The 25,544-nt window shown below is 27.8% G+C and overlaps 1 protein-coding gene across 11 annotated transcripts in view; it reads right to left on the minus strand.

Moving 5' to 3' along the window:
• LOC142327940 (uncharacterized) overlaps positions 1–25,544 on the minus strand; it is a 452,389-nt gene that overhangs the window by 65,195 nt on the left and 361,650 nt on the right. For 8 of the 11 annotated variants that reach the window (XM_075371336.1, XM_075371339.1, XM_075371343.1 and 5 more), the window contains 4 exons: positions 20,528–20,695; positions 14,611–14,753; positions 12,403–12,545; positions 9,179–9,346 (listed from right to left, as the gene is read on the minus strand). In XM_075371336.1, coding sequence (XP_075227451.1) covers positions 9,179–9,346; positions 12,403–12,545; positions 14,611–14,753; positions 20,528–20,695 — 622 coding nt within the window. The remainder of the gene's footprint in view (positions 1–9,178; positions 9,347–12,402; positions 12,546–14,610; positions 14,754–20,527; positions 20,696–25,544) is intronic. The other 3 variants (XM_075371342.1, XM_075371347.1, XM_075371338.1) reach the window with 2 other exon arrangements.

Here is a 25,544-nt window from a genome sequence, read left to right on the forward strand (position 1 = left end):
CAATAATTAGTAGATAAATTTACTGCATTTTAAATAAAAATTTCAACCAAAATACTGTGTAAAAAAATTTATTTTATGAAACTACTATTTTAGCTATTTTTTACTATGTAAAAAATGTTAAGATTTTATAAAAAAAATTCTATAAAATCCATAAACTAAAGAAATAATTACACTATAACAGAATATAATACAGTACCATACCATATATTACATTATCTCTACATCTGTTCTTAATCAAATTTTCTACTAAAGGTTTTTAGTCTACAGCAAGATCTGTGCTAGCGTCGTCAAATGTTAATAAAAGACCAGCATATCTACATAGTTGAGACAAGTGAAATTTACTAAGAAAATTCAGATGAGACTTTAAATTAGCTTTAAATCACAAAGAAATAATTACACTATAACAGAATATAATACAGTACCATACCATATATTACAGTACTGTAATGTAGTACTATATACTTGAATAAAAAATATAACCATGCACCATGATTAAAAACGTAAAATGTTTTAAGCACCCTTATTAGCAGACATGCAACCCATTACCTAATTTATTTTGAGAAAAAACCAGATGAATTTCAATCTAAAGCGAATTAAGTTATTTTCATTTCTAATATACTTATACCAGAGTTACAAAATTGATCAGTGTGAGGACTACCTTGAAAGTAATGACATTCAGATTATTTCTCTAAGAGATTCACTTGGAAATCAAGATCGACTGGTTTGTTGAAATTGTATTCACTTCAGTGTAGCATTTGTTATATCTCCCTATGATCATTTACATGATGGTTGTAAAGTTAAAAAAAAAGAAAATTACAAAAACAATTTTATCTTAATCGATAGTGAAATTTGGGCACCAATAGATATTTGAACTTGTATACATAACACTTCCTGAAATTCTAGGAAACTATTGCTGTGTACCTTGTTAATATCATCAATAAACATAAAATATTTCAGAATAAAAATGTGCAAGCAGAGAACAATCCAAACAGCCCTTATTTATCAACAACTTGCAAAAGGATTTAAATGATGAAATCAGAGAAAATCATACAATCAACATCTCAGGTTAGAAATTAATCTCTAGATCTGTTCTTAATCAAATTTTCCACTAAAGGTTTTTAGTCTACAGCAAGATCTGTGCTAGCGTCATCAAATGTTAATAAAAGACCAGCATATCTACATAGTTGAGACAAGTGAAATTTACTAAGAAAATTCAGATGAGACTTTAAATTAGCTTTAAATCACAATCTAATACAGTAAAAGTTGTAAATCTCGACTGAAAGTAAAATTTATTCAATCTTTCTTTATATGGAAAATTTCCATCTGATATGGGAATAAAATTCTACTATTAATTATAAACAAATCCAATAATTAAAATCATTTGACAAGCTAATTACCTAATAATAATAAAATAATCATAGCATTCTTCGTCCAGAAATAATCCTAAGGAGAACAATACTTAAAAATATTCTAAAGCAATTATGAATGAAAAAGTAGCAGACATAGCTAAATTAAAATTTTAAACCGAAACATTAAGGAAATGAAATAAACCAGAGAATACAAAACAGGGAATGGCTGGAAAAAATTATGTTTTTAGAGAAAAAATATAGATTTTAAACCAAAATCAAAGCAGAAATATGGTAGATTATGAAATATGCTACACTGATCTACTACTACTATATCTGTTTCATAAATATCATTAAAAAAACATATCCATAATATATCCCACATTGATGATTACTCACACAAGAAAATGTATACATAAACTGTTACAAATAAAATGCTTCAGTTACACTGAAAATACACAAAAATTACAAAATACAATGAAATATAATGGGTTTTAAAAAGTGACAGATATATTATTAGTAAATTAATTTGGGATTTGATCATGTTTGCAGTTATTAAAAATTGGCATATTACGGTTTTTTTTTTCAGTCAATATAAATTAACAACAAAAAGGGAAATAAATTATCAAAATAAGGATAACAGTAAAAGTTTAGACCACACCTTATGAAAAAATGTATGCAAAATGTTTGTAAAACAAGAGAAAATTACAACAAAGATAATGAAAAAAGATGTATGAAAAAGGTTTTGCAACATAATTCAGCAACTTCAGTAAAAAATTGTATTTGGTAATTAAGAAAAATACTGTCAAAGATTTTTTTGTGAAAATTTGGCATAACAACCTTACTTTAGGAAACTGAATCATTTCTTTTAAGCAGAGACAACTTAAAAAATAGAAAAACAAAAGAGATCCATTACACAGTCTAAAACATTTTTATAGGGAACTGACTACCTGATAAGGAATTCAGTCATTAGGCTTACTTGCTTTTTGATTGTATCAAACAAGAAACATAGTACCCAAGTAGGTTTGTCTAATCAGATAATACCAAGATGCACTGGATCTATCAAGGTCCAGCCATCCTCAGCTTGGATCTAATGTGTCAAATCTACATCCACAGAACTAATGATGAGGAAAAAGGAATCAAGATCACAGAAACGAGATAGATGGTGAAAAAGACCAAACTGGGGTAACAGTTAACTGTCTTCCCCAGGTTCAAAAAAGACTGAAATGTTATCTTTACGTTTCGCTAAGCAATTATATATACTTCCAAAAGTATATTTATTAAATTCATAATTAATTATACACTACTCTAAGTAAAATTCCCTTAAAAATAAATCAGATGTTTCAGTCTGTACAGCTCTTATAATTTTTGATATATACTACAGGTGATACTTTTATGTTAAAATTACAAAATAAGAATAGGTAATAATTGAAAGTGGCAGAAATTAAAATTAATTACATTTTTTAGTCCAATAAATATATTACCATATAGTAAAACTTAGTGGAATGATTTAAAAGGCAGATTAAAAGCATACATGTGATAATATTGTGTTCATAAGACGAAAACTACTGCAAAATGCATGCCACATGCAAATTACATAAGAATCAATTAACAAATACTTTTGAAAATGAGTTGAATTAAGTATGTATTTTTATTCTTTGTTTAATTGTATCCTTCACTTCAGAAAATCTGCATGTTCAAAAACATAAAAATCTGATATTTATTTAGAAATTTTTTTATTACTAAAATCTCTAAATAAATGTTTAGATTAAATAAAATTAAACGTAAAAAATAAATACACTAAATTATATTTGACCAGGAATGTTTAACAATAGTGTAAAACATACCGTTTAATTTCACGTATTATAAAATTCAATTCTAAAACATGGAAAGTAATCATAATCATTTTAATAACAAATAAATAAATAACAATAATAATAATGCATCATGTAAACTAAATAAGTCCAATTTTCTATTACATCAATAGTAAAAAAAGGAGGGGTATTTTACACATCATTTTCATATTTATAAAAATGCAACATCAAGAAACAATAAAATATTAAAACTAACAAACGTTTAAGAGGAGAGTGGTATACCAAGAAGCTAAACTATTTATTTACAAAAATAAATTAAAGCTGATCATTATAATGAGCAAAACACAAATCCGAAAAATATTCACAAGGTTTTTTTTTTACTAATACTAATCAACAAGTGTTTTTACATAAATTATTCTATTTTTATTTATATTCAGTCAAAACATTCTATAACTTTAACATATAAAAAAAATAACATTTAAAAAACTGATTTCTGTATTGTTCTGAAAGCCTATTCAACATGGTGCCATTTTAAAGAAAATTACTTTGACTCTCAATAAAGGTTTGAAAGATACAACTCTTTCAAGACAAGATTGTTCTATCATGATGAATACTTAATTTAATCCTGACTATAACACTCTTTTACAGTCAAACAATAATTTATTTACATGAATATCAATAGAAGTTAGCCTAATTCCATTTATAGCAATTATAACAAAAAAAAAATAAATAAATGAACAAAAGCAATAAAAATACCTATCATTCAAAGAGTTTCATAATCAATTATCCTAATAGCTTTAATTACTATTTTAATCATTAACTGCTATAAACAGTAGTAATTTTAACCTATTTTAAGATTCACTAACATGTAATTTTAAAATGTCAACAAAGTAAAAACCTTTCCCTTATCAAGGATAAATTACATAAAGTAGTGTAAAATTCATTTGTTAAAATTTCAACATTAAATTTTATAAATAATTAGCTGCTATTTTCAGCAATTAACCGCTTAGACGATATATTTTAATTACCAAAATCACAATAAAAGTTTTATAATATCTTTAATTATTTTACTGAAATTAATCTTTTTAAAATTCATATTATTTCTTTGTACTGTTAAATTACATTTAAATTCTGTTAAAATAAACTCCTAATACAGAATATTGAGATAACAATTATCTTACTTTAATTTAAGATAATTAATTATCTTACTAATTAATGTAAGTAATTACCTTACTAATTAAATTACTGTACGATATGTCTTATTCTGTATTAGGTAGTTTATTTAATAGAATTTAAATATAATTTCTTTAATATGAAAATACAACTTCCAGGAAAATGTTGCATGATAAATCATGAATCTAGATAAATAACTCTCCTCTGATAATTAGTAAAGCACCTATCAAATATTGTATGTATTAAATATAAACTAAAGGTGTTAAAAGCACCTAGTTATTAATTATACCTGCACTTAATGGAAATCTATTAAAATCAAGATGAATATTAATATGATAATACACAATTCTCTCTAAATCCAAGAAAATCCTCTCACAGAATATGATAAAGATCTATTTCACAAGTTAATCCAAAAAATATATTTAAGAAATCTTATTCAGTAAAATTATTTATGAATAATGAAAAATTTATTGCATCTCAAAAAAAGAAAGAATAACATATTGGTTGCACAGTAAGACTGAGCTGTCTTGGCAGATCAGTTAACATAAAAGGTACTTCTTATCTGTCTTATAATTAATTCCACTCTATAAACTAAATGTAAATATATGAAGTAGGTAATTTTTTTTTTCATTCAGGTCAAATATTATTTAGTAAAGAGTTTAATATCAAAACCATTATTATTATTTACAGACAAAAAAAATAATATCATTTTCAAAATTCATGAAAATTAAAGCAATATAAATACAAATAGTTAACAACAGTCATAAGTTTCTACTAATAAAAAATTTGCGAACAAATAATCTAAAATAAAGAAAGGATATAATAAATCGATTACGAAGTTAATGATATATAATATATACAGCATGAAAAATCAACACAATAAAAAAATATTGCATCTTGTAATACATAGAATAAATCTAATTCCAGTAAACTAACAGAGAAAGAAGAAAGCACACAATATCACATAAAAATAAAATAAACACCATTTATATTTTCTTTTAAAAAAAAATTTATATATATATAATCTATAAAAACAAAAAAGTAATAATGAATAGTGCAGCTCTCCATCGCATCACCGCTTGTGTTCCATTGGTGCTACAAGACAAAGGCTGTACTGGGTTGCTATAAAATAAAACCTGGATATGCATCTCAAAGCAAATAATTCCAAATAAATATAAATAAAGATCATATGAAAATGAAAATGTTACAATAAATGAAAGCCCAATAACAATGTGTAAAAGAAAGAAAAAGCCCAATCAGCACTACCTTGAATGAATTAAAATTTGAGAACAGACTCGTGAATTAATATTTTTTTTTAGAAAAAAGAAAATCATTTAAAATGTTTACCAAAAAAACAATAACCACATGAGAATAAATGTTTTCTAAAAGAACAGCACCTCTATAACCAGCAACAGCAATCAGCTTGTTCATTCTGGATAAAACTTATATATGTATGTAGAAACACAATACGTTACTACTAAGTTTATGTGAAAATATAATTTTAAAACAGAACGAAAAACATAAAAAAATAAATCAATACATACATATATCAGTTTTAATGCTTTATTACTCATTAAGGAAACTTAGAATTCATAAATAAAAATATAAAAAAAAACAAATTACTACTTTGTTTATTATTATATCCAAATACCCTTAAAAATTTCTGTTAAAAAAATATGACATTGTAAAATAGTCATACCAGTCTATTAATAAAAAAAAAATCATTAATATAATAATTGAAAAATATAGATCGGTAGCTATTAAAAATTATAATTAACAATCTCACTACAAAATTTAGCTACTTTTCTATACACTGTAACACGCAACCACAAATATAAGTAATTAAAATTATAGGGCAAATACTATTGAAATAATAATATTCTAAATAAGCAAATAATAATACTAAAAATTTATCCTTTTTATAATTATAAAAATTCCAGTTTCCTTATTAATTCTGTTAAGAAAAATAATGTAACTACAAATCTAGGAAAAAAGAAAAAAACCCTCTTGGTAGGATATTTTTTGTTTCTTTCATTAGAATAAATAAAGGAAAATTATAAATATATTACTTCTAATACACTGAAAGGATAGACAGAAAAACATTAAACATTTTAGTGACACCTTTTTGTATCGCAGCAAAGAAATAAAATGTTTTTGTGAAATTTAAACGTGGTTTGTCTAGGAATTTTTTTTTACATACCATGAAGACGTTCAAGTCTTGTTAAATCCACTAAAAAGGGTGGCCACCACATTGGTATCATCACTGTAATCTGCAGTTCTTATCTATCTTTATAGTACATTTTACGTTACTACTGTTGCATTCAGTGACTAAACAGGTATTTTTGATCTCCTATATTCACATATTATGGCAAAACTGCTAATAAAATAAGCGATTCCACAAAACTATTATCTCAATTTCTCCAGTATTTTGACTAACAAATAAAAAACACACTTCTTTTACATCAATACTAAGAGCCATCACTGAAGCTTATAGGATCTAACCTTCAATCTCATTCATCTATTGTTGCTACCAGATGATTCGTAAAGGACTTCACAACTTTAAAAGCAAATGGAAATTTATTGAGATAACTTACAGATTCGGCTATCTTATTTCATGGAAAAACACATCAAGTTTGTCACCCAACATTCTCTTCAGTTCGATATGGCTTCCATTTTTAATTTGACATACATACCACCTGAAGTTGATTTTACTTAAGACTTAGCCAGCATGTTGGGCTAAGTTGTATTAATTAATGCAGCTGAGTCATTAATTCAAAGCAGCTGAGTCATTAATTCAAAGTCTTAGCTCAACAAGTTCACCCAACAAGGTGGTACATAAATCCAATCTTTAATGAAACCCCACGGAAAAATCTAGCAGGGTCAAATCTGGAATCTGGAGAGCAAGGTGGTCGTGCAATTGGATCTTCACGACCAATCCACTGAACTGGAATTAAGTATCCAGAAAATCTTGAACTTCTAAGCGGTTTATTTTATAAATTATAAAATAATCTGGAGTTAAATGAGGGTTAACTGCCTGCTCTTATTGCAGTTTTCCTGAGACATTAAAAATACAATTTAAGTCCAAATAAATACATATACTAACTATTTCAATTGGATTTGCAATGATTTGTACTACTAGTGTATTTTAATCACAGGTTAAATTAATGATACTGCCATAGAAATAATTAACCTGAAAGCTGGAGGTAACTAAACGGTAAGCGTAATCAGCTTTCAGTTTAAGCTTGATTGAAAATCTGACAATAAATGTTTACTATTTGGTTTTCATTTACTGAGAAATGACAGTGACCAAATTCTAGCCCGGACTGAGGCATATTCAAAATAAGACACTTATTCATCTACGAAGGTGAATTTTTTAAAAACACATCAGAACTCATGTTAAAAATGTTTTCAATGGGAGACATGAAAATGGTTGGCTATTGAATAGAAAAGCTCAGCTACCAGCTGAATCATATCTGTCAATATTGATGGACAATCTACTAAAGAAATTTAAACCCAAATAACTAAAGTTTTAATTACATTGTCTTAGTTGAAGAAAATGATACATCTTCCATATAATGAACATCCATTCCTACCGAGAAATTATTGAAACGTTTATTTTTTTACTCATATTTGCAAATTTACATTACATTTTGAAGCCAAAACATGGAAAATGATACTTGGTTACAGATTATAATACAATAAAATGAAGCTTAAGCCTAATACATTTTTATCAACATCAAGACTGATCAAATCAAAACACTAATGTAATAATAACTTTTTTTAATTTTTTCATACAAATAAGTTTTATAACCATTAAGAAAGTTAAAACTACGCTAATGAGTGTAAATGAAACCACATTAATAATTTTACAAGAAGATAAAGTACAATATCAATGGAGTACCTTTAAATTGAAAGAAACCAAACACATTTATCACAGAGGATTGAATTTTAAGCTCTATGCAAATGCCAATGAAGTTCAGCAGTATCTGCCAGATTTCTTTAATTTTAAGTTTTATAATTATTATTAAAGTAAAATTCAACAATTATTTATGATCATATTTTAATCAAACTTATGATTTGTTTATGAGTATTTGAATTTATGTGCTCATAACTGAAATACATCAAAAGTACAAATGGTGTTCTTCATATAATTTAAAGATAACATTTATAAGAATAAATAATTTTTGAATCATATAACCCAAGACAAAACAAAAGTCATCTTCTTATAGCCACATAGACATTACTTTCAAAAGTTTGTAGTTAAAATAATAAATCTTCTTCAGACACAAAAATAACGCAAATGTATAATTTCATAGATTTTTGTAGAAATACTCTTAAGACGATATACCAAAGTAGCAACCACCACTATGTAGTTCCTACTCAAAATAAAAAAAAACCAAAATCTCTAACGTAAAACCATGCCACTCTTGTTTAACATGAGCTCTGTATAAAAACAAATTTACACTGTCGTTATACTTTAAAAATTGTTAACATTTTTAGAAAATGTACAAATAATTTTTATTCTAATGAAATAAACAAAATCCTCCAAAAAAACACAAAATCCAAGGCAGCATGAAAACAAAAGAAAAACAAATAATGATTAATAGGACAAACAAAACAATGATTAAAAACATAAAATAGGTAGTGATAAAAGCACACGGACATCTAAGGGATTGAAGGCAGGTTAATGTAATGTATAAAAAGACAGGACAATGCAGAGCAATTCGGAGAACACATAATGATAAGATCGATCGTATTTTTATCTAAAAATCTTCTCATCAGTTTGTTAGTCGACACAAATTTGACAGATCAAACTGACGAAAGTCAGTCGGGAATAAGACTCACCAGGACTCTTATTCTTGATCGGGGTCGATTCATCTTGTTGAGGACTCTGTTGGGATAAAGATGGGCTAGAATTATCTACAGGGGACAAAGGGGCAGTGCAACAAGGTGACTGAGCAGGGGGCGAGTCCCATTGGAACACTTCATAAATGGATGAAGATCTCCTCGTATCTGTAAAAATATAATAAAAACTCTCGAATTCAATTGCACCTGAAATACAACATAATTTTTAAAATGATGTAATTACTGGAAGATATTAAAAACTCTTGTAAATATATTTTATGGCTTTCATGCTAAGAAACCACCAAAACAATAAAATTAATTAATAAATTTTAAAAAATACACTACACACAGTAACAACAAAACTAGAATTGCAATAATGTTATTTAAGAATAAACAACAAAATTTAACTACTGAATGAACTGATGGGTATATGAGAAAGTGAATACGAAATCACCAAACATCTACCAATAGGAAAAATCTTTTCTTTTTTTTTATTTATATAATACTAAAATTAGACATATGTAATAAATTATAATTATAAAATAAGATACTATAAGAAAATATAACCAAAAATAAATTTCTGTCTAAAAAAATTGCTGTGTATAATTATTAAGTATAATGGATACAATTATTGTTAAATTGGATTAAATAAGTTTTTTATTTGAACTATGTTAAAATATAAGCTAATTTAATTTTAAGAAAATAATTAAAAAATAATCCTAAATATATAAGAATAATTACTTTTGAAGAAAAAGTAATTTTTCTATATTTAATAAGATAGAAATAACTTCATGTAACTGCCTTTTAAATTAATTATAAGATACTTAAATATTTGTAAACAAATCAACCCTTTTCTAAATAACACAATAACTGAAAATTGAGTAGAGAGAAATAAAATAATAGAAGCATGGAACGAACAGTCTCAAAAAATGTTACAATTATGATTAATGAAAAAAATCTTCATTTTTTTTTAAAAAAGAGGTTATTTCACAGCACTTGCACTTTCAAAAGATATTATTTTACCAATCTCTTTTTTACATTTTAATTTTTTCAAGACAGAGCCAAAATAAAAACAACCAACAACTGACAAATCTTAATTTTGTGCTGACTTCAACAAGGTGAAATTAAAGTATTGGAAAAAGGAAATTTTTTATTTTTGGTGTTTTTGGAGTTAATTTTTGTACATATGATAAATCTAAAACAGTTCTGCCTGAATGAAAAAAAAAGACTAAAGCAAAAATGGTGATAAAGAGAAAGAATGCAAAGAACAAATATAAAGAGACTGGAAGAAACTGTGAACTAAGGCAAAGAGTGAGATAATATTTAACTAACTCAAGAATTTTTTTATGAAAAAATCTTGAAAACCTAATCAGGCTATGCATTATTAAAATATTACTCAATGATGACAGCAGTAAAAAAATCCTTAAATATGTAAATGTAATTTTTTATTATTAAATTTGTCTGGAAAAGCTTCAATGAAACCACCACCAGAAGAACTACCTCTACAACATTAAAAAAATAAAAAATATGAGATCAGATTGAGAACCTTGTCCACTTTCTGAAGTCTTAAAAACTATACAATGCATATGAGGGACATTCAATAATTAACGAGACAAACTGATGTAGAGAAAAAACGGTTTATTCAGTGACAATGAAACTTTTTGAGGATCAAGTTGGCAACCTTGGGAACATTTAATGAGCTGTTCTATCAGAAGTAATCTAAACATAATCACTTTTGTTGATTTCAGAATGTCAGCTCTGTTTGAAATGTGTACATCGGAAGTGTGAAGCCAGTGGAAATTTACTCAAGAATGTTGAAACAGTATGATGGGCAAATATTACTGAAGACTATGTTGAAAACTAGTGTTTCATTGTCATTGAATAAATAGTTTTATCTCTGCAACAGTTTGTCTTGTTAATTACTGGACATACCTTTGTACTTAAAAAAAATTTTTTCTGACTTTTTCTATTATATATGTCTACAAAACGTGTTATCCATCTACATACTTTTAGAAGTAGAATTTTAATTTTTAGATGTACAGACTTAAATTTGTATGTTTCAATGGAACATAAACTTTACATATTTAATTTCAATTAAAAAAAAAAAAAAAAAAAAATTAAAGCATGGACTTTTTCAACACAGAATACCGATAGATTTACTGTCTTCACTGTCTTCGATGAAGGTAGTTTTTAAACCAAACAATTGATGTATTTTATGTTTTAAGTATTACAAAAATTTCTCTCAAAATGAATCCTTTTTTAACAAATTTTTTGGCAAAAAATTAATTAGTAAATTAAATGTCTGTCTACATAAGCAATCTCTCAAGGGAACCAAATTTTTTATAATAGAAGAAAAACTTTTTAACTGTCGAGGAGAAACAATATACAAGAAACCGTCACACACAGTATTATTAAATTATAATAATAAATAATTTGTTTCAAAATTTTACTATTAGTGCAAAAGCATGTTTAAAACTAAAAGAAAAAGACTAAACTAAAAAAAAAAAAAAAAAAAAAAAAAAAAAAAAGGCAGATACATATGTTAGTTCTGTTTCTAAAGAAAATAACAAACATTATAAAAAAAAATATTATAAACTTAATTTAAAGCAAAATCTTTTATTCACAAAAGAGCTTAAATAAAAAAAATAATATTTAAATATAAAAACATCTTATTCAACTTCATTCCATTTTTTATTGTAATCAACTTATAGTTAGTTTATGTTTTTTTGTTTTTTCATCTAATATTAAAATCTATTTTTTTTTCACACATTATATATTCAGGATTTACTTAGTAAACTGTATTCCTCTATTAATTAAAATCAAGTTGTTTTAGATAAGAAAAACTTTTCCGTTGATTATTTAAAACTAAAATAAATTATTTAAAACAAAAATTACAATCAAGTAACTGTAATAAAAAAAAATAATAAAAATTATGGTATGAATTTACGAAAAATGAACTAATAGTAAAAGTGCAGGCATAACATGAAAAATTACACATGAATGTATTATCAAAATGTGATGATTAACAATATAAACAAACAGCAGCCAGACACAGCGTTCAATGCTGAGCAGTGCATGTAAAATATCACCACCACCTCTCCTCTACCTTTTTTAACAGAAATTAAAAAAAAAAACTTTAAAAATACCTCCACCATAAAAAAAAAAACAATGGAAAAATGAGAATAACTTTTAGTGAAATAAGATAAAAAAAAATCTATACTCACCTTCACCCTTATTACGATTAATGCCGCCAGCAGAAGTTGCTCTTTTTTTGCTACCATCTAGTTCCCGCTCAGATGAACGACGCGTGAGCGGACCTGGAGGTGCAGTCATTGATAACATCATTACATTACTAGTTGAAGTCGCTCTGAAAACAAATATGAGTTTTCTTTTTAAACTAACTGGAATGAGAGAAAGAAAAATTACAATAAATATAATTCAAAACATGTCACAAAAATTACAACTGCAAAACAATTTAATTTTACAAGCAAACAGTATTTTATCTGCAATGCAGGCGGTCAGCAAATATTGATTAATATTTTTAAACTGTAAATATTTTATCGGTCTCTGCAGAGACCAATGCAATATTTACATATTGCAATTATTTGCGTATTTGCAAGTATTGGTTAATATTAAAATGACTACTTAATTTAAAAAATTTAACTGTAGAAAACTATTTCTTTATGAAAAATACATCTCATGGGTAGTTTTACTATTTTTTTTTTCTTTTTTTTTTTTTTAATTAAACCTTTTTTTCTTTTCTTTTTTTGAAAAAAGGATATGTTCTAACAAGATACTTACAGAAACTATGACGTATAAACAAGCAATTTAAAACTAAAAAAAAAAAAATGCAAGAACTCAAAGTTATAGGATAACAGAATTAATAGAAAAATGCATGATGCTTCCCATAATAAGTACTGTGCTTGATGAATCCACCTGATCTATGCATACATTTCACCATATTTTAATGTCCTTTTGCAATTTTGTGATTTAAAAATACAGATATAAACAGACAGTGAGAGAGGGAAGGGAGAGAGAGAGAAATTTAACACTGATTAATGGAAAACTATGGCAAAATTTAAAAGAATTTGTACGACAGTACATGACTGGCTGCAACCAAAAGGTTCATGAAAATTCATGAAAGAAACATTCTTGAAAATAATTCAGTACAAAATGACCAACAGATTTTCACTGAATTCATGCCTATTCTTTTTTCTGACAAAGGAAAACAAATGTTAAGATATGAATACTGCTAAACAACAATGCAAATTGGCCAACAGATTTTACACTCATCCCATGAATGAATATCTAGATGCCAATAGACTAATGAGATGAGAAAAAATAAGTTTTACTGAATTTTAAAATAAATGTAATAAATAAGAATACAGAAAAACATACAAATTAATAAGACATAAGGGTCTTCTTAATTAAGATTACTGGTAAATTATTTTGGTTACATCTGAGAAATATCTATTATCACAGGATAAATTATATTTATGATGTATGTGATAAAGCAGCTTCACAAAAAATTTGTTGAACAATAAAAATTAAACACAGTAGTTAATCATAATTTATTTATATCAAATATGAGATGTGGAATTACTATTGAGAAGCCTCAAATTTTTAAATTTACAAATATCACCCTTAACTGACACCAGTTACAGGCACTCAACATAAAACGTTTCTTACTGGATATCCTTCATTGACGTACACACAGGATTCACTTCTTCCAATTCCTGAAGATGAATCAAAATTAACAGAATGCAGATTTTAAATCAGTCAAGATCCAGAAAAAATCACTGTAGATTCAGAACATTCAAACAACAATACTTCCAGGACACACACACAAATATAAGTCCTAAACTAAGTGTCTAGTTAAATGTTATTAATGTTTCAAATGTCATTAATCTATAGTAGATCTCAAAATGATAATTCTTGTAAAAAGCAAGCTAGTTTGCTAAAGACCAATGTAATCAGTTTTAGGCTTAATGCAATCGAAGCATACTTATCAAATTATAAATTGAATGCTTGGAAAAGTATCTTAGAAATTCTCTTACAAATGATGGATCATTACATTTTTACTTAAAAACTTAAGTACATACTGACTGAAGTACTTCAAATATTGAAAACATGTATAATTATTATTTTAATAATTACTTTTTTTTTACTAGTATACCGAGAACAATTTATTAATAAAATATAAAATTCCTACTAGTCGCACAGAACCGCAGTCTACAAATATCAGTAGCTAACAAAAAAAGTCCAAACATTCATAGTGAAATCATGTACAAGCACAACAATATTTTACCAATAAATGGCTATGCATGTACTGTTTTTGTCAAATATCTAAGTCAAAATAAATTATAGTTTATTTTTTTATAAAACAGTTTTGGTAAATTTGGGCAGCAGCTTATATATGATTTAATAATTACCTCCTAGTGGCCCAATATGAGCCCCCTGTGTCCGCAGGTTCTAACATCCGAGGAGTTGAACTCCCAAAAGCAAAGACTATCGAACTACGTTCATTTTTTCTTTTAGATTCAATTCTAGCTTCCCGTTCCTGAAACAAGAGTAACTGAAATTGTTATTGATAAAGTACTTATCTTATTTACAAATCAAAAAGAGATTCTAAGGTAACTTATTGAACTACAGTTTTTATACTATTAATAGAACAATCTGAATTACAAATATGGTAATATTTAACATTTCTTCAATAAATCCAAAATATTTACCTAAAAATTAACTGTCAGAATAAATCTGATAGATTAAAAATAAACTTTCTGAACTAATAACAAATTAAGGTAATATAATAAAATTTATAATGGTTAACAGTTGTGTAGTTATGTAGTTAAAATAAAGCAAATTTAGTTGTAAATCACACTATAAGTTACCCAATTTCTTTTTGATAAAGAATGAGAAATTAAAGTGAGAGAAATACTCCTACCAAAAAATATGCTCCACTCAACAGCTTCTGCTATTTTCAAATGTGAGATGAATACAAGAATACTTAAAATTAATAATTACCAAGAAGAAGACTTATCAATGTAATAAAATATAAATTTATATTTAAACATTGGAGTTAATTTTTTTATTAAAACTGTAAATTACACAATTATAAAATAAAAATAAATAGATAAAAATTACCTAGATAATTTTTTTATTAATGAGAGAAATACATTAAATTATTTGAATAATTATTTCAAAGATGGCAATAAAATAACAGCTGATCAAGAATGCATAATATTGTTTTAAATCATTCTTTAAGGTACATTATGTATACCTTTTCTTTCTTTTTCCTGTTTAGCCTCTGCGAATTATCATTCAGGTATTACATCAGAGGATGAATAAGGATGATAAGTATGAATATAAATGAAGTAGACTTGTACAGTCTCAGTTCAACCATTCCATCCCATTTGGGAAGATGCATTCACCACTAGACCAACCTGGTGGGTTACACATTAAGTATACTGGGTACTGTGAACTGCACTGCCATTAGCGAAGGTTTTCGTGAATTTAGTTTAAATGTAATCTGTTTGCCATCGAAGTAATGCTATACTTATTTACAAAAGAGGAATACACTGATATGGAATTCTTTTTGGGTTACGTAATGGTAATGCTAAGCTGCTGCAGTAGAATATGAAATACGTTTTCCGAATTGCATGATTCCAGATCCTAAAACAATAAATGCAACTTTTCGCAAACTTCGGGAAACAGGATTACTAACTAGTATTCACACCAGCTACGAACAACCTGTCCAACACGCCACTGTTATTGATGTAATTATTATCGATGCAGTTCAGCGCAGACCAGGGATCAGTACACAAACAACTCTTTATAAAGTTTAGCATTCAATGGTTTGGTGGTCACTTAAACAAAACTGTTTATCCTTAAAATAAACAGCCAGTTCAATACATACACACAGAGACAGTCCGCTTCACTTGGAATTCTGCAACTGGTAAATACAAATTTAAAGCTCTACAAGTTTGTTTTGTTTACTGACAAGGTCAATTTCACTCGAGATGGTGTCACTAACTCATGAAATGGAGTAAGGCAATTTTCAACACCACTTCAGCATCAATGTATGGTGCAGCCTTCTTTACAATCAGCTGTTTGGACCATTCACATTATCTGGCCACTTAAATGCAGAGATCTACTTGCACTTTTATTCAAGAAGAATTGCTGCAACTGCTTGAAGATGTTCCTATAATGCTGAGATGCAAATTATACTTCCAGCACGATGGTGGGCCTCCCCACTTCTCTTGTGCCATTTCCACTCATTTAAATCACAATTTCCCTGAAGAGTGACACAATCATGGAGGTCCACATTCCTAACCACTAAGATCGCCAGATCTAATACCTTTAGATTTTTGCGGCTGGAGATGGATGAAAAATATTATATACAGAAGAAAAATTCATCCTCATGAGGAAATAATTGTCTACATTATGGATGCAGGTGAGCAACTGAAGGGCAGCCCTGAAGAACTAAAAAGAGGAATAAAAGCAGTACACAAGCATGCCAAGAAATGTGTTTAATATGGCAGGTACATTTTTGAATATTTATTATTAACTGGTACATGCAGTGCGCTTTGGTTTAGGGTACAGTTTCTAATTAAAAATCAAATTTTTTTAAAGTTTTCTTTGTTTTATTCAATTACCTTAGACAAATCTGTTCAGAATAAAATTTCCTACAAGTTTTATTCAAAATTTTTATGCGTTTATTACCCATTTAACAAAGTTACTGTACGTCAAATATAAAAAGACAGGGTTGTTTTAACCCAATTTATTGGTTTTCACCAGAGATTTAGAAACTACTGCAGATACGGTTCTGGGACCTATTTTATTCAGTTTTTCAGGACACGAACCATAAGAAATCACTAATTCTGCCCCTTAATTAAAATCCTAAAAATTTCAGAATAACCTCATTTCACCAAAGTAGTTGAAAACCAAGCAAAATCTTTCACTAGCTATAACTCGCAAATTATTATTTGTGATTGAATCCCTTTATTTCATGCAAAGCTATGATTCAATATTTTTTTCCCCACCCGGATCTCATATTTTCACCATGAGTTCTCTTTTTCTTTCTTCTGTCAATTTGGTTCCTGCTCTCTTCAGGACTTCACTCACTGACTGTACTTCCCATTTCCAAATTTTTTGTCTGTACAATTTTCTGTCAAAATTTCTGATAAATTTATCTGAGCTTTTTCCAGGTCTTTTTTGACTTGTTGGATCCAGAGGATGGAGGATGGTTTTCAGTCATTCTATGTAGGTCAGAATTTTGTGGGTGAAACTTGTGTTGGGAGTCTGGATGCCATTTGCATAAAATATAAGTTTAAGAAAATGCTGGTCAAAAATAATATAATAGAAAAATTTGCCAAATCAAATCAAGAATAATAACAAATTAATTACTATGATTTAACAATGATAAAGCAATGTCAACCACAATGCAAATATGAACAACGTCAATGTTAAACAGCTGATTAACATATACTTAATTTGATAGCTGTGATGATAAAAAACCATTAATTTATCATTACAAATCAATATCATCAAACTGCATTCTGATATTTGCATTTAGATGACTGCACATGAGTTAAACTATTTTTCTTCTGTTTTTTAATAATTTGTACAAGTGAATTCCATATAGGTAATTATAGAATATATTTTTATTTATGAGTTTAAAAACATCATTAGTTTATTTATTAGAAATTTTTTAAGGCAGCTTGTTATTTATTCATTCTACAATTTGGTTGTGAGTAGATTAGGTAACAAACAATATTTCACAATATTTCTCAGTTGCCTATTTTGTTGCTTCTTAAATAATTCCATACTATTAGGCATTGACAATTTTCATAAATTAACAAAAATTTTAATCGGCTAAATTAAGGTTAAGTTTATCCATTGTTAAATGAAAGATAGATCATCCACGTGTCACAGATTAACAAAGACAATTATAAAATTTAACTATGAATGAAATCACATCATCACTTTAAATGTGTAAAGGGTTTGGAATTTATTTTATTGAACTTCAATGATTTTTCTTTCCTGGTAATTAAAAACACTTCAAACTTGATAAACGTTATCTCATGGTAAAACTAACAACAGTCAATTTTATTGACTCAAATAGTACTCTTTTCAAAAAAGAAAAAAATACAAGTCCTGTGTGATATAAACCTTATATTAAACAGGTTGACCATTATAATAATACACTGCTGATGAAATACACTGCTTATAATGAAATACACTGTGAAATAACTTATAATGAAATACACTGCTGCACAAATACTAAAAGAGTCCAATCATCCTTCTTTAGGCAGGACAATCCTTTTGTAAGTTCTGTCCTCCTTTTCAATATTTGAAGATTAACTGCAAATCTTTGTATTCAATCAATGCCAACCCAATATGTAGCATGTGAGGGGGCTATTTGTATTTGAAAAGAAGATTCGTCAAGGCTGGATACAGCATGGCGGAAGATATGACAAAAAATATTCATTCAATAGAAAAGTACTCATTTAAATAATAATTAATAGTCATGTAAGCGTAATTACAATATAAAATGTTAAAAATGTTTTTATTATGCATTTATCATATTATAGTGTACTCTGTATTACTGTTGTAATGATTAAATTTTTTCTTTTATTTACAATATTCTTTTCTTCAGTTTATTTGTGTCCTCCTTTTCATTGTAAAAAAAGTTGGCCACCTTACACATACGATTATGAATGTTTCACTGCTAGTGAATATTTTGTGAGGAGGTGTTTAGTCCAAATAATTTTTTAATTAAACTTTTTGGTAAAAATCTATTATTCGAATGGATGTATAAAAAAAAATTAAACACATTTTGTGACACATAGCAACTAGAGATCACAAGACAAAACTGATGACAAAATTTAATTACCAAAGTTACACAGATTGATTTTTTTTTTAGCAAAGCATATCTTTTGTGCCTAACCTGTAATGGGAACTACATCATCTATAACAAACTTTAGGAACCACTTGGTATTAATAGTTTATTCAAATAAAAAGTTACTTTGTTTTACTTTTTATTTAATATAACTTTTATATAAATGATAAACATTTTTCTTCAAGTGATTTTCTGACAAAACCTAGATTTTAAAATAATATTAATATAATAAAGATAAAACCAATTTATTTATTTTTTAATTGACATGTTAACAATGCAAAAAATTTTTAATTTTCATCTACATAAAAAAATTATAACTTAATTTTGAGCACAAACCAAAAATCTACAAATGTTATCTTCAAAATATTCTATTAGAATCAATCGAGGAATAAGAAAATAAATTTAATATTAAACTTCAATAAGTAATTGTATAATTTTTTAATTTAAATGAAAAACATAAAATGGCAGCAGTAACTCAAAGAAAATTAACATTTACAGCTTATAAATTTAAAATAACATAAATAAAGCAAACAGAAAAACAAATTGAGTAATAATCATCAATTTAATAACAAAAATTAAAATTGTAATTTTACAGTTGGATAGTATTTATATTTACATAACTAAAAGTAGTGAATTACTGTTATCATTTTGATAGTTAGTTATTGCTTTTTCAACAAATGAAGTATCATTCCTTAAATAGGATTTATATAAAATAATGCAATCAAACAAAAACCAAATCATCAATACAAAATCATCACACACCAATGAATTAAAATCTATAAAACTGAGTTTTTTATTTTAAAATGTAAGTAGTATATTTTACATTTCTTTCATTTATTTATCATGATAGTTTTTTAAAAGCCCATTAATATTAAAATTCTACAAATATTTAACGAAAATAACAAAGTTTTGATTGCTATGTAAAATATAAACATAAAATATTACAAAAGAAATGATAATAAAAAAAAAGGTAAAAAAAAAATAACGGTAATCTATCAAGGAAAATCTATCAAATAATATACAACCTCACATAATTTAATTTTAACTTGAACGGTTATCTGTTAAGGAAAAAACATAAATAACTGAATTTACTTCTGACAGAAGCATTCAGTTTCCATAATTTGCATATTTAAAATGAATAACAAACAAACTATCAGTCTAATAAATCTAAAAACTATCAAATCTAACTTATTTATCATTTAGCCTAATATTAAATGCTTAAACTGAAAGATCTAATATTTCATGCTCTAGGCAAAAAATATTCTGCTTAAATAGTATATGCCTGCTACTAAAAAATTACATGATATGAAATAAATTAATACAGAAACAAAAATATTAATAAACAAGTAGTACGTAACTCACAATACCATAGCATACATTTTATAAATATAATGTAAAGCTAAATTTATTAAACAAAATTCTTAATGCATCATAAAATATAATCTAACCTGATTTTTCCGTAATATTGCCTCTCTCCTATCTCTTTCCGCTTCCCAGATCTGTCTTTTTCTTTCCTCAACTTGGTGCCGCCTATCTGAATCTCGTAACCGTAATTCCTCCATTCTTCTTCTTCGCTCCTCTTCTTTCTGCTCCCTGAATTTCTGAGCAGCAAGTGCCTTAGAAAAAAATATACAATATAAAGTAACATATCAAAGGAGGAACTTCTCATTAAGTAAATTTTTATTCAAAATACACGTTGCTGAAATATCTTTCTCCATTTTCAATTTAATAAGTTGCTGAATATTTTCTCCACACAACTGACTAGCAGTAACCATAAAAATCAGACTGGAAACCACCTAAGTTATATTTCTGAAATATCTATCATAGGATATTAGCATTGTTCTCTACCGGGCGATGAAAACGCGTGGACGTTTTTCACCCTTAAAAAAACAAAAAGCATTGTTCTCTAGATGACTATATATATATATAAAACAGAAAATCTATAAAATTTGAAAGAAAAATTCTAACTTCGGTAATAATATGATCAATTAATTGGTTATTAAGATAAATTAGTAATCTTAAGACAACTGTACCAGTACTGCAAGAATGATAAAAAAAGTATTGTTTATGCTCAACTACATCCATTTTCTAATCAAAAAACATTTCCACGGATATTTTTTTAATTCAGAGCACTAAAATTTTTTTCATTAAATTTACTTTAAAATACAATGAATACGAACTGTGCGGGCCGAACTACACCTATAAATCGTGAACAAAGTTCAACATAACCTCAACACTAACACAAGCATTAAATACGAATTTACTATCAAATAATCATGGATTCCGAATAAAAATTGTACAATGTAACAGTAAAAATTGGTATATCTGAAACGTATATATTCACAAAGATTAATTACCTAATAATTAATTACTGTTAATAAACACAATCTAAATTTGAGAATGAAAAACTTATCTGTAATGAAACAAATTGTTAGAAGTATCATAAAATATACTAAGAGGTATTAAATATTATAAATATTTGATACATATTCATGAACTTAAAATAACTGCAGGAAAAAATGTTTTATATTCACCGTTTTGGAATTAAATTTTAACGTAATAGTCACATGGGAACGAGTAAGGCGACACCCGTCAATCGAGCTTTGCGTGTTTACCGATAGATTGCTTGTAATGCAGTAGCAGTGTTATCGAAGTAGGGAGAAAAAATAATTTCCCTTTCAGTTGCCTAAGCAGTAAAATATTTTTATAGTAAAATCACCACACAATAACGACTTGCACATTACATTAATTTAAAAAAATGAAAAGCCTTAAATACATATTAAACTGAATTAACATTAGGTGCATTTATTAAAACATCAAATAAATAGATGCAAACAAACTTAAAAAGATTTAAAAACGATCAATATTACGCCAGTTAAAAGATACGTCGCATTATTCCCTTCTAATTAAATTCTCTTAAAACCGCATAGGTTTAAAATGCTCTATAATCTAGTGCACTATTAACAAAATAATATACTTAATCGTTATAATCTACATTTGAATAGCTGCCAATGCTACTTAATAGTACTTATATATCTAATCAAACAAAATTGATAGATTGTCTCAGTATTCGACAATTTCACATAAATAAATAAAATAATTTTTTTTTGTAATAAAAAAGTTATTCACAAATTATAAAAACATATTTGTCGCATATTCCTCCAGCGGCAATTTATTTATTACTGGTTGATAATTGGTTAAACAAGAAAATTATATTTTCCAGTTAAGATTTCAATAAAGAAACAACAAAAAATGTGGTGTCGTAAATGAAGTTTTCTTTCTAATAACTACAAATAATTATAATAAAATAATGTTTTTAAGAGTAAAATAAAATTGGGCGTAAAAATCCAATCTTTTAGTTACACTTTCATTTTCAAGGTTTTAAATTTATTTCATCAGAAAACAATTATCTTTAACAAATATTTTGTAGAAAACACTATGACTAACATTTTTACTCGGGAAAAAATTGTTATCTTCAGTAAATCCGTTTAAATGCAAAACAGATTATGTTTAGAAGACATTTTATAACAAGGCCTTCGCCTTCTACTTAAAACCCTTTGTAGATACACTTAAAATAGTTTCATTGTAAATTTCAATTCTCATAATGATATTAACACAGCGCTCTTTTTGATTAATTGTACCATGGGCGGACGCATCCAATGATTCGGTTTAATGTTACTAAATTTTATACCTAGAACAAGTACTTAAGATAAAATAATACTTATTTCTTTAGATCACAATAATATATAATCTAAGCTAGAAATTTACACTACATTAGAGATTACTTACAATAAGTCATTTTCGGTAATTAACTTTTCCACTCAAAACAAACATAAAAAATGTTTTCACGAGTCTTAGAAAGAAAAAAAATCACCACGAATCCGACAACAATAACTGTAAAAGGTAAAACTTTTAATAAAATATAGAAAACAACCGTCAGTACCGAAAAATAATTGCACCTGCAATCTACGAATGGAAATACTATTATAATTACCTTCAAACGAAATTCAAGGTTCTAAAACTGGACTTTCAATGATTTTAATATCTAATTACAATTAAAAAGAGATACAATAACACGTTACAGATCGGTAACCGCAAACCTCATTGGCCTCGATTGACAAAGATATTAGAACCTGCTTGCAAAACCGTAATTTTTACATTTTTAATGTAGGCCTCTAATTACATTATTAAAACAAAATTTGAAGATGTTTAACAGAAAAAATTAATAAAGTTGGGAAATCTACCATTTACATTTTTTTTTTGTAACAAAAGAAAGTAAATGTGGAAACCATTTACAGATTACACGAGTATAACAAATCTTAGTAAGAAAAAAATAAAGCATGTAAATACGGCTATAAAAACGAAATTATACAATCGTCAAAGAAATATTACGTAATTTGGTTAGATGTTTAATAATATTCAGCTACCAAACACAGCAACTATGAAACCGGTAATTTTATAAATTAAAATACTTTAACGGTTACAGTACGGTAAACAAATTAAAGTACTTATCCGTTACACGGGACCCCTACTGAAATCCAACTTTTTTTTTTTTTGCTATAAAACAGCGATAAAACTTATATACGTATAACTTATTGTATATAATTTTTATTTTTATACGTTAATTAGACGAGATTAGCGGGCGAAGTTATATTTTATTAGATTATGTTGATTTTGTATATCAACATAACATAACATTAAACGACTCCGAGTGCTGTGGACTGGTTGTCAAATTTGGATATTTCCATCTGATCGTGGATACTTTCGTGAACTTGTAAAGCTATACGAGATTATATACAGAGTCATCCACGGGAACCGGATGTTTTTAAAATAATCATAAAAAATTGAATATTTACTTTAAAAAAGTTTTATTGGCACTGAAACACTTGTTAAATCAAAGCATTTGTTACTTACTCATGAACGAAAAATTATGTCCGGCAAGTGATGTCCATTTTGGGCAATACATTGTTGTAGCCTTTCACGGTAACTGGCCTCAATTCTTTGCAGCATGTCTACATCAATCTGGGTGACGTGATGACGAATTGCGATCTTTAGGTTTTCCAATGTACGCGATTTATTGCCGTACACACGCGATCTCAGAAACCCCCACAGAAATAAATTCACAACTACTCAAGTCGGGGGACCAAGGGGGCCAAGGAATGTTGCCGAATCTGGAAACGATCCGTTCCGGAAACAAGTTACGTAGAACAGCCGTCGTTGCCCTCGCTGAGTGCGCTGTAGCTCCATCCTGCTGGAATAACACATTTTGAAAATCGATTCCCCGGTTTCGTAACTCAGGGATGAAAAACGTATTCAATATCGCAACGTAACGATCAGCTGTTACAAGTACGGCAGCGTCATTTTCTTCAAAAAAATACGGTCCAATAACACCGACCTTTCCTATTGCACACCAGACAGTCACCTTTGGGCTATGAAGTGGTCTCTCGTGAAGTCGATGTGGGTTTCTTTCTGCCCGATACCGGCAATTCTGTTTGTTGACGAAGCCATTCAGATGAAAATGGGCTTCGTCACTTATTAACAATAACAAATTTTCATTTTCTTCAAAAACGGTAAGCATTTGTCGACAAAATTGTAATCGCTGCGTGAAATCTTGTTCGTTTAACTGCTGCACGACAGCTATCTTGTAAGGATGGAAATGCAGGTCTGTATGCAGAATTCGTCTTACCGCACTTGTGCTCATTTGAAGCGCTACTGAATGCCTCTGAATAGAACAGCGTGGGCTTCTGAGAATGGCTTCCCTTACTCGTTCGATGTTCTCCGGAGTGCTAGCAGTTCGTCGGGGACCCGGTAGTTTTTTCTTCAATATTGAACCGCTTGTTCGAAGGTTGTTTACCCGTCGCAATATTGTGTTACGAGAAGGGACACTTGCATTACGATGGATATTAAACTGACGGCGGAAATCTCGCTGAACAACAGTTACGGATTCGTCATTTCGCACAAAACTGTCATACGCATACAGGCGGTGGTCTAGCGTCCACGGCTCCATCTCGACGACTAAAATGTAAATGCTATGAACAAAGGAAACGTCAGACATCAGCCACGTGCCCCTCCCACCACGAACGCCCGAGTACAACCCACTTAAAAAAAAAAAACGATTCCCGTGAATGACCCTGTATATATATAAACCATACCTACATAACCTACCTAACCATAATCTACACTCGCTAGCCTCGTCTAATTAACGTTAAATATACAAATTATATATAGTTTTCCTATTAAGGTGGCCAGTAAACAATAAAGTAATAGATAAATGATACAAATTTACTAGAACACGTAAAACGCAAAAACATAATAAGTAAACATGATAAGTACCCAAATTAATAATAAAAAAACATAAACATGTAATACAATTTTAGAAACGTTACGTTTCACAGTGGAAACAGAGAACCTTCAATCTATCCGGTTAGGCTAACGCTAAAGAAAACCTTCACAATTCTGTACATA

Source organism: Lycorma delicatula, chromosome 7, assembly GCF_047948215.1.
Source record: "Lycorma delicatula isolate Av1 chromosome 7, ASM4794821v1, whole genome shotgun sequence".
In the NCBI taxonomy this organism is placed as follows: domain Eukaryota; kingdom Metazoa; phylum Arthropoda; class Insecta; order Hemiptera; family Fulgoridae; genus Lycorma; species Lycorma delicatula.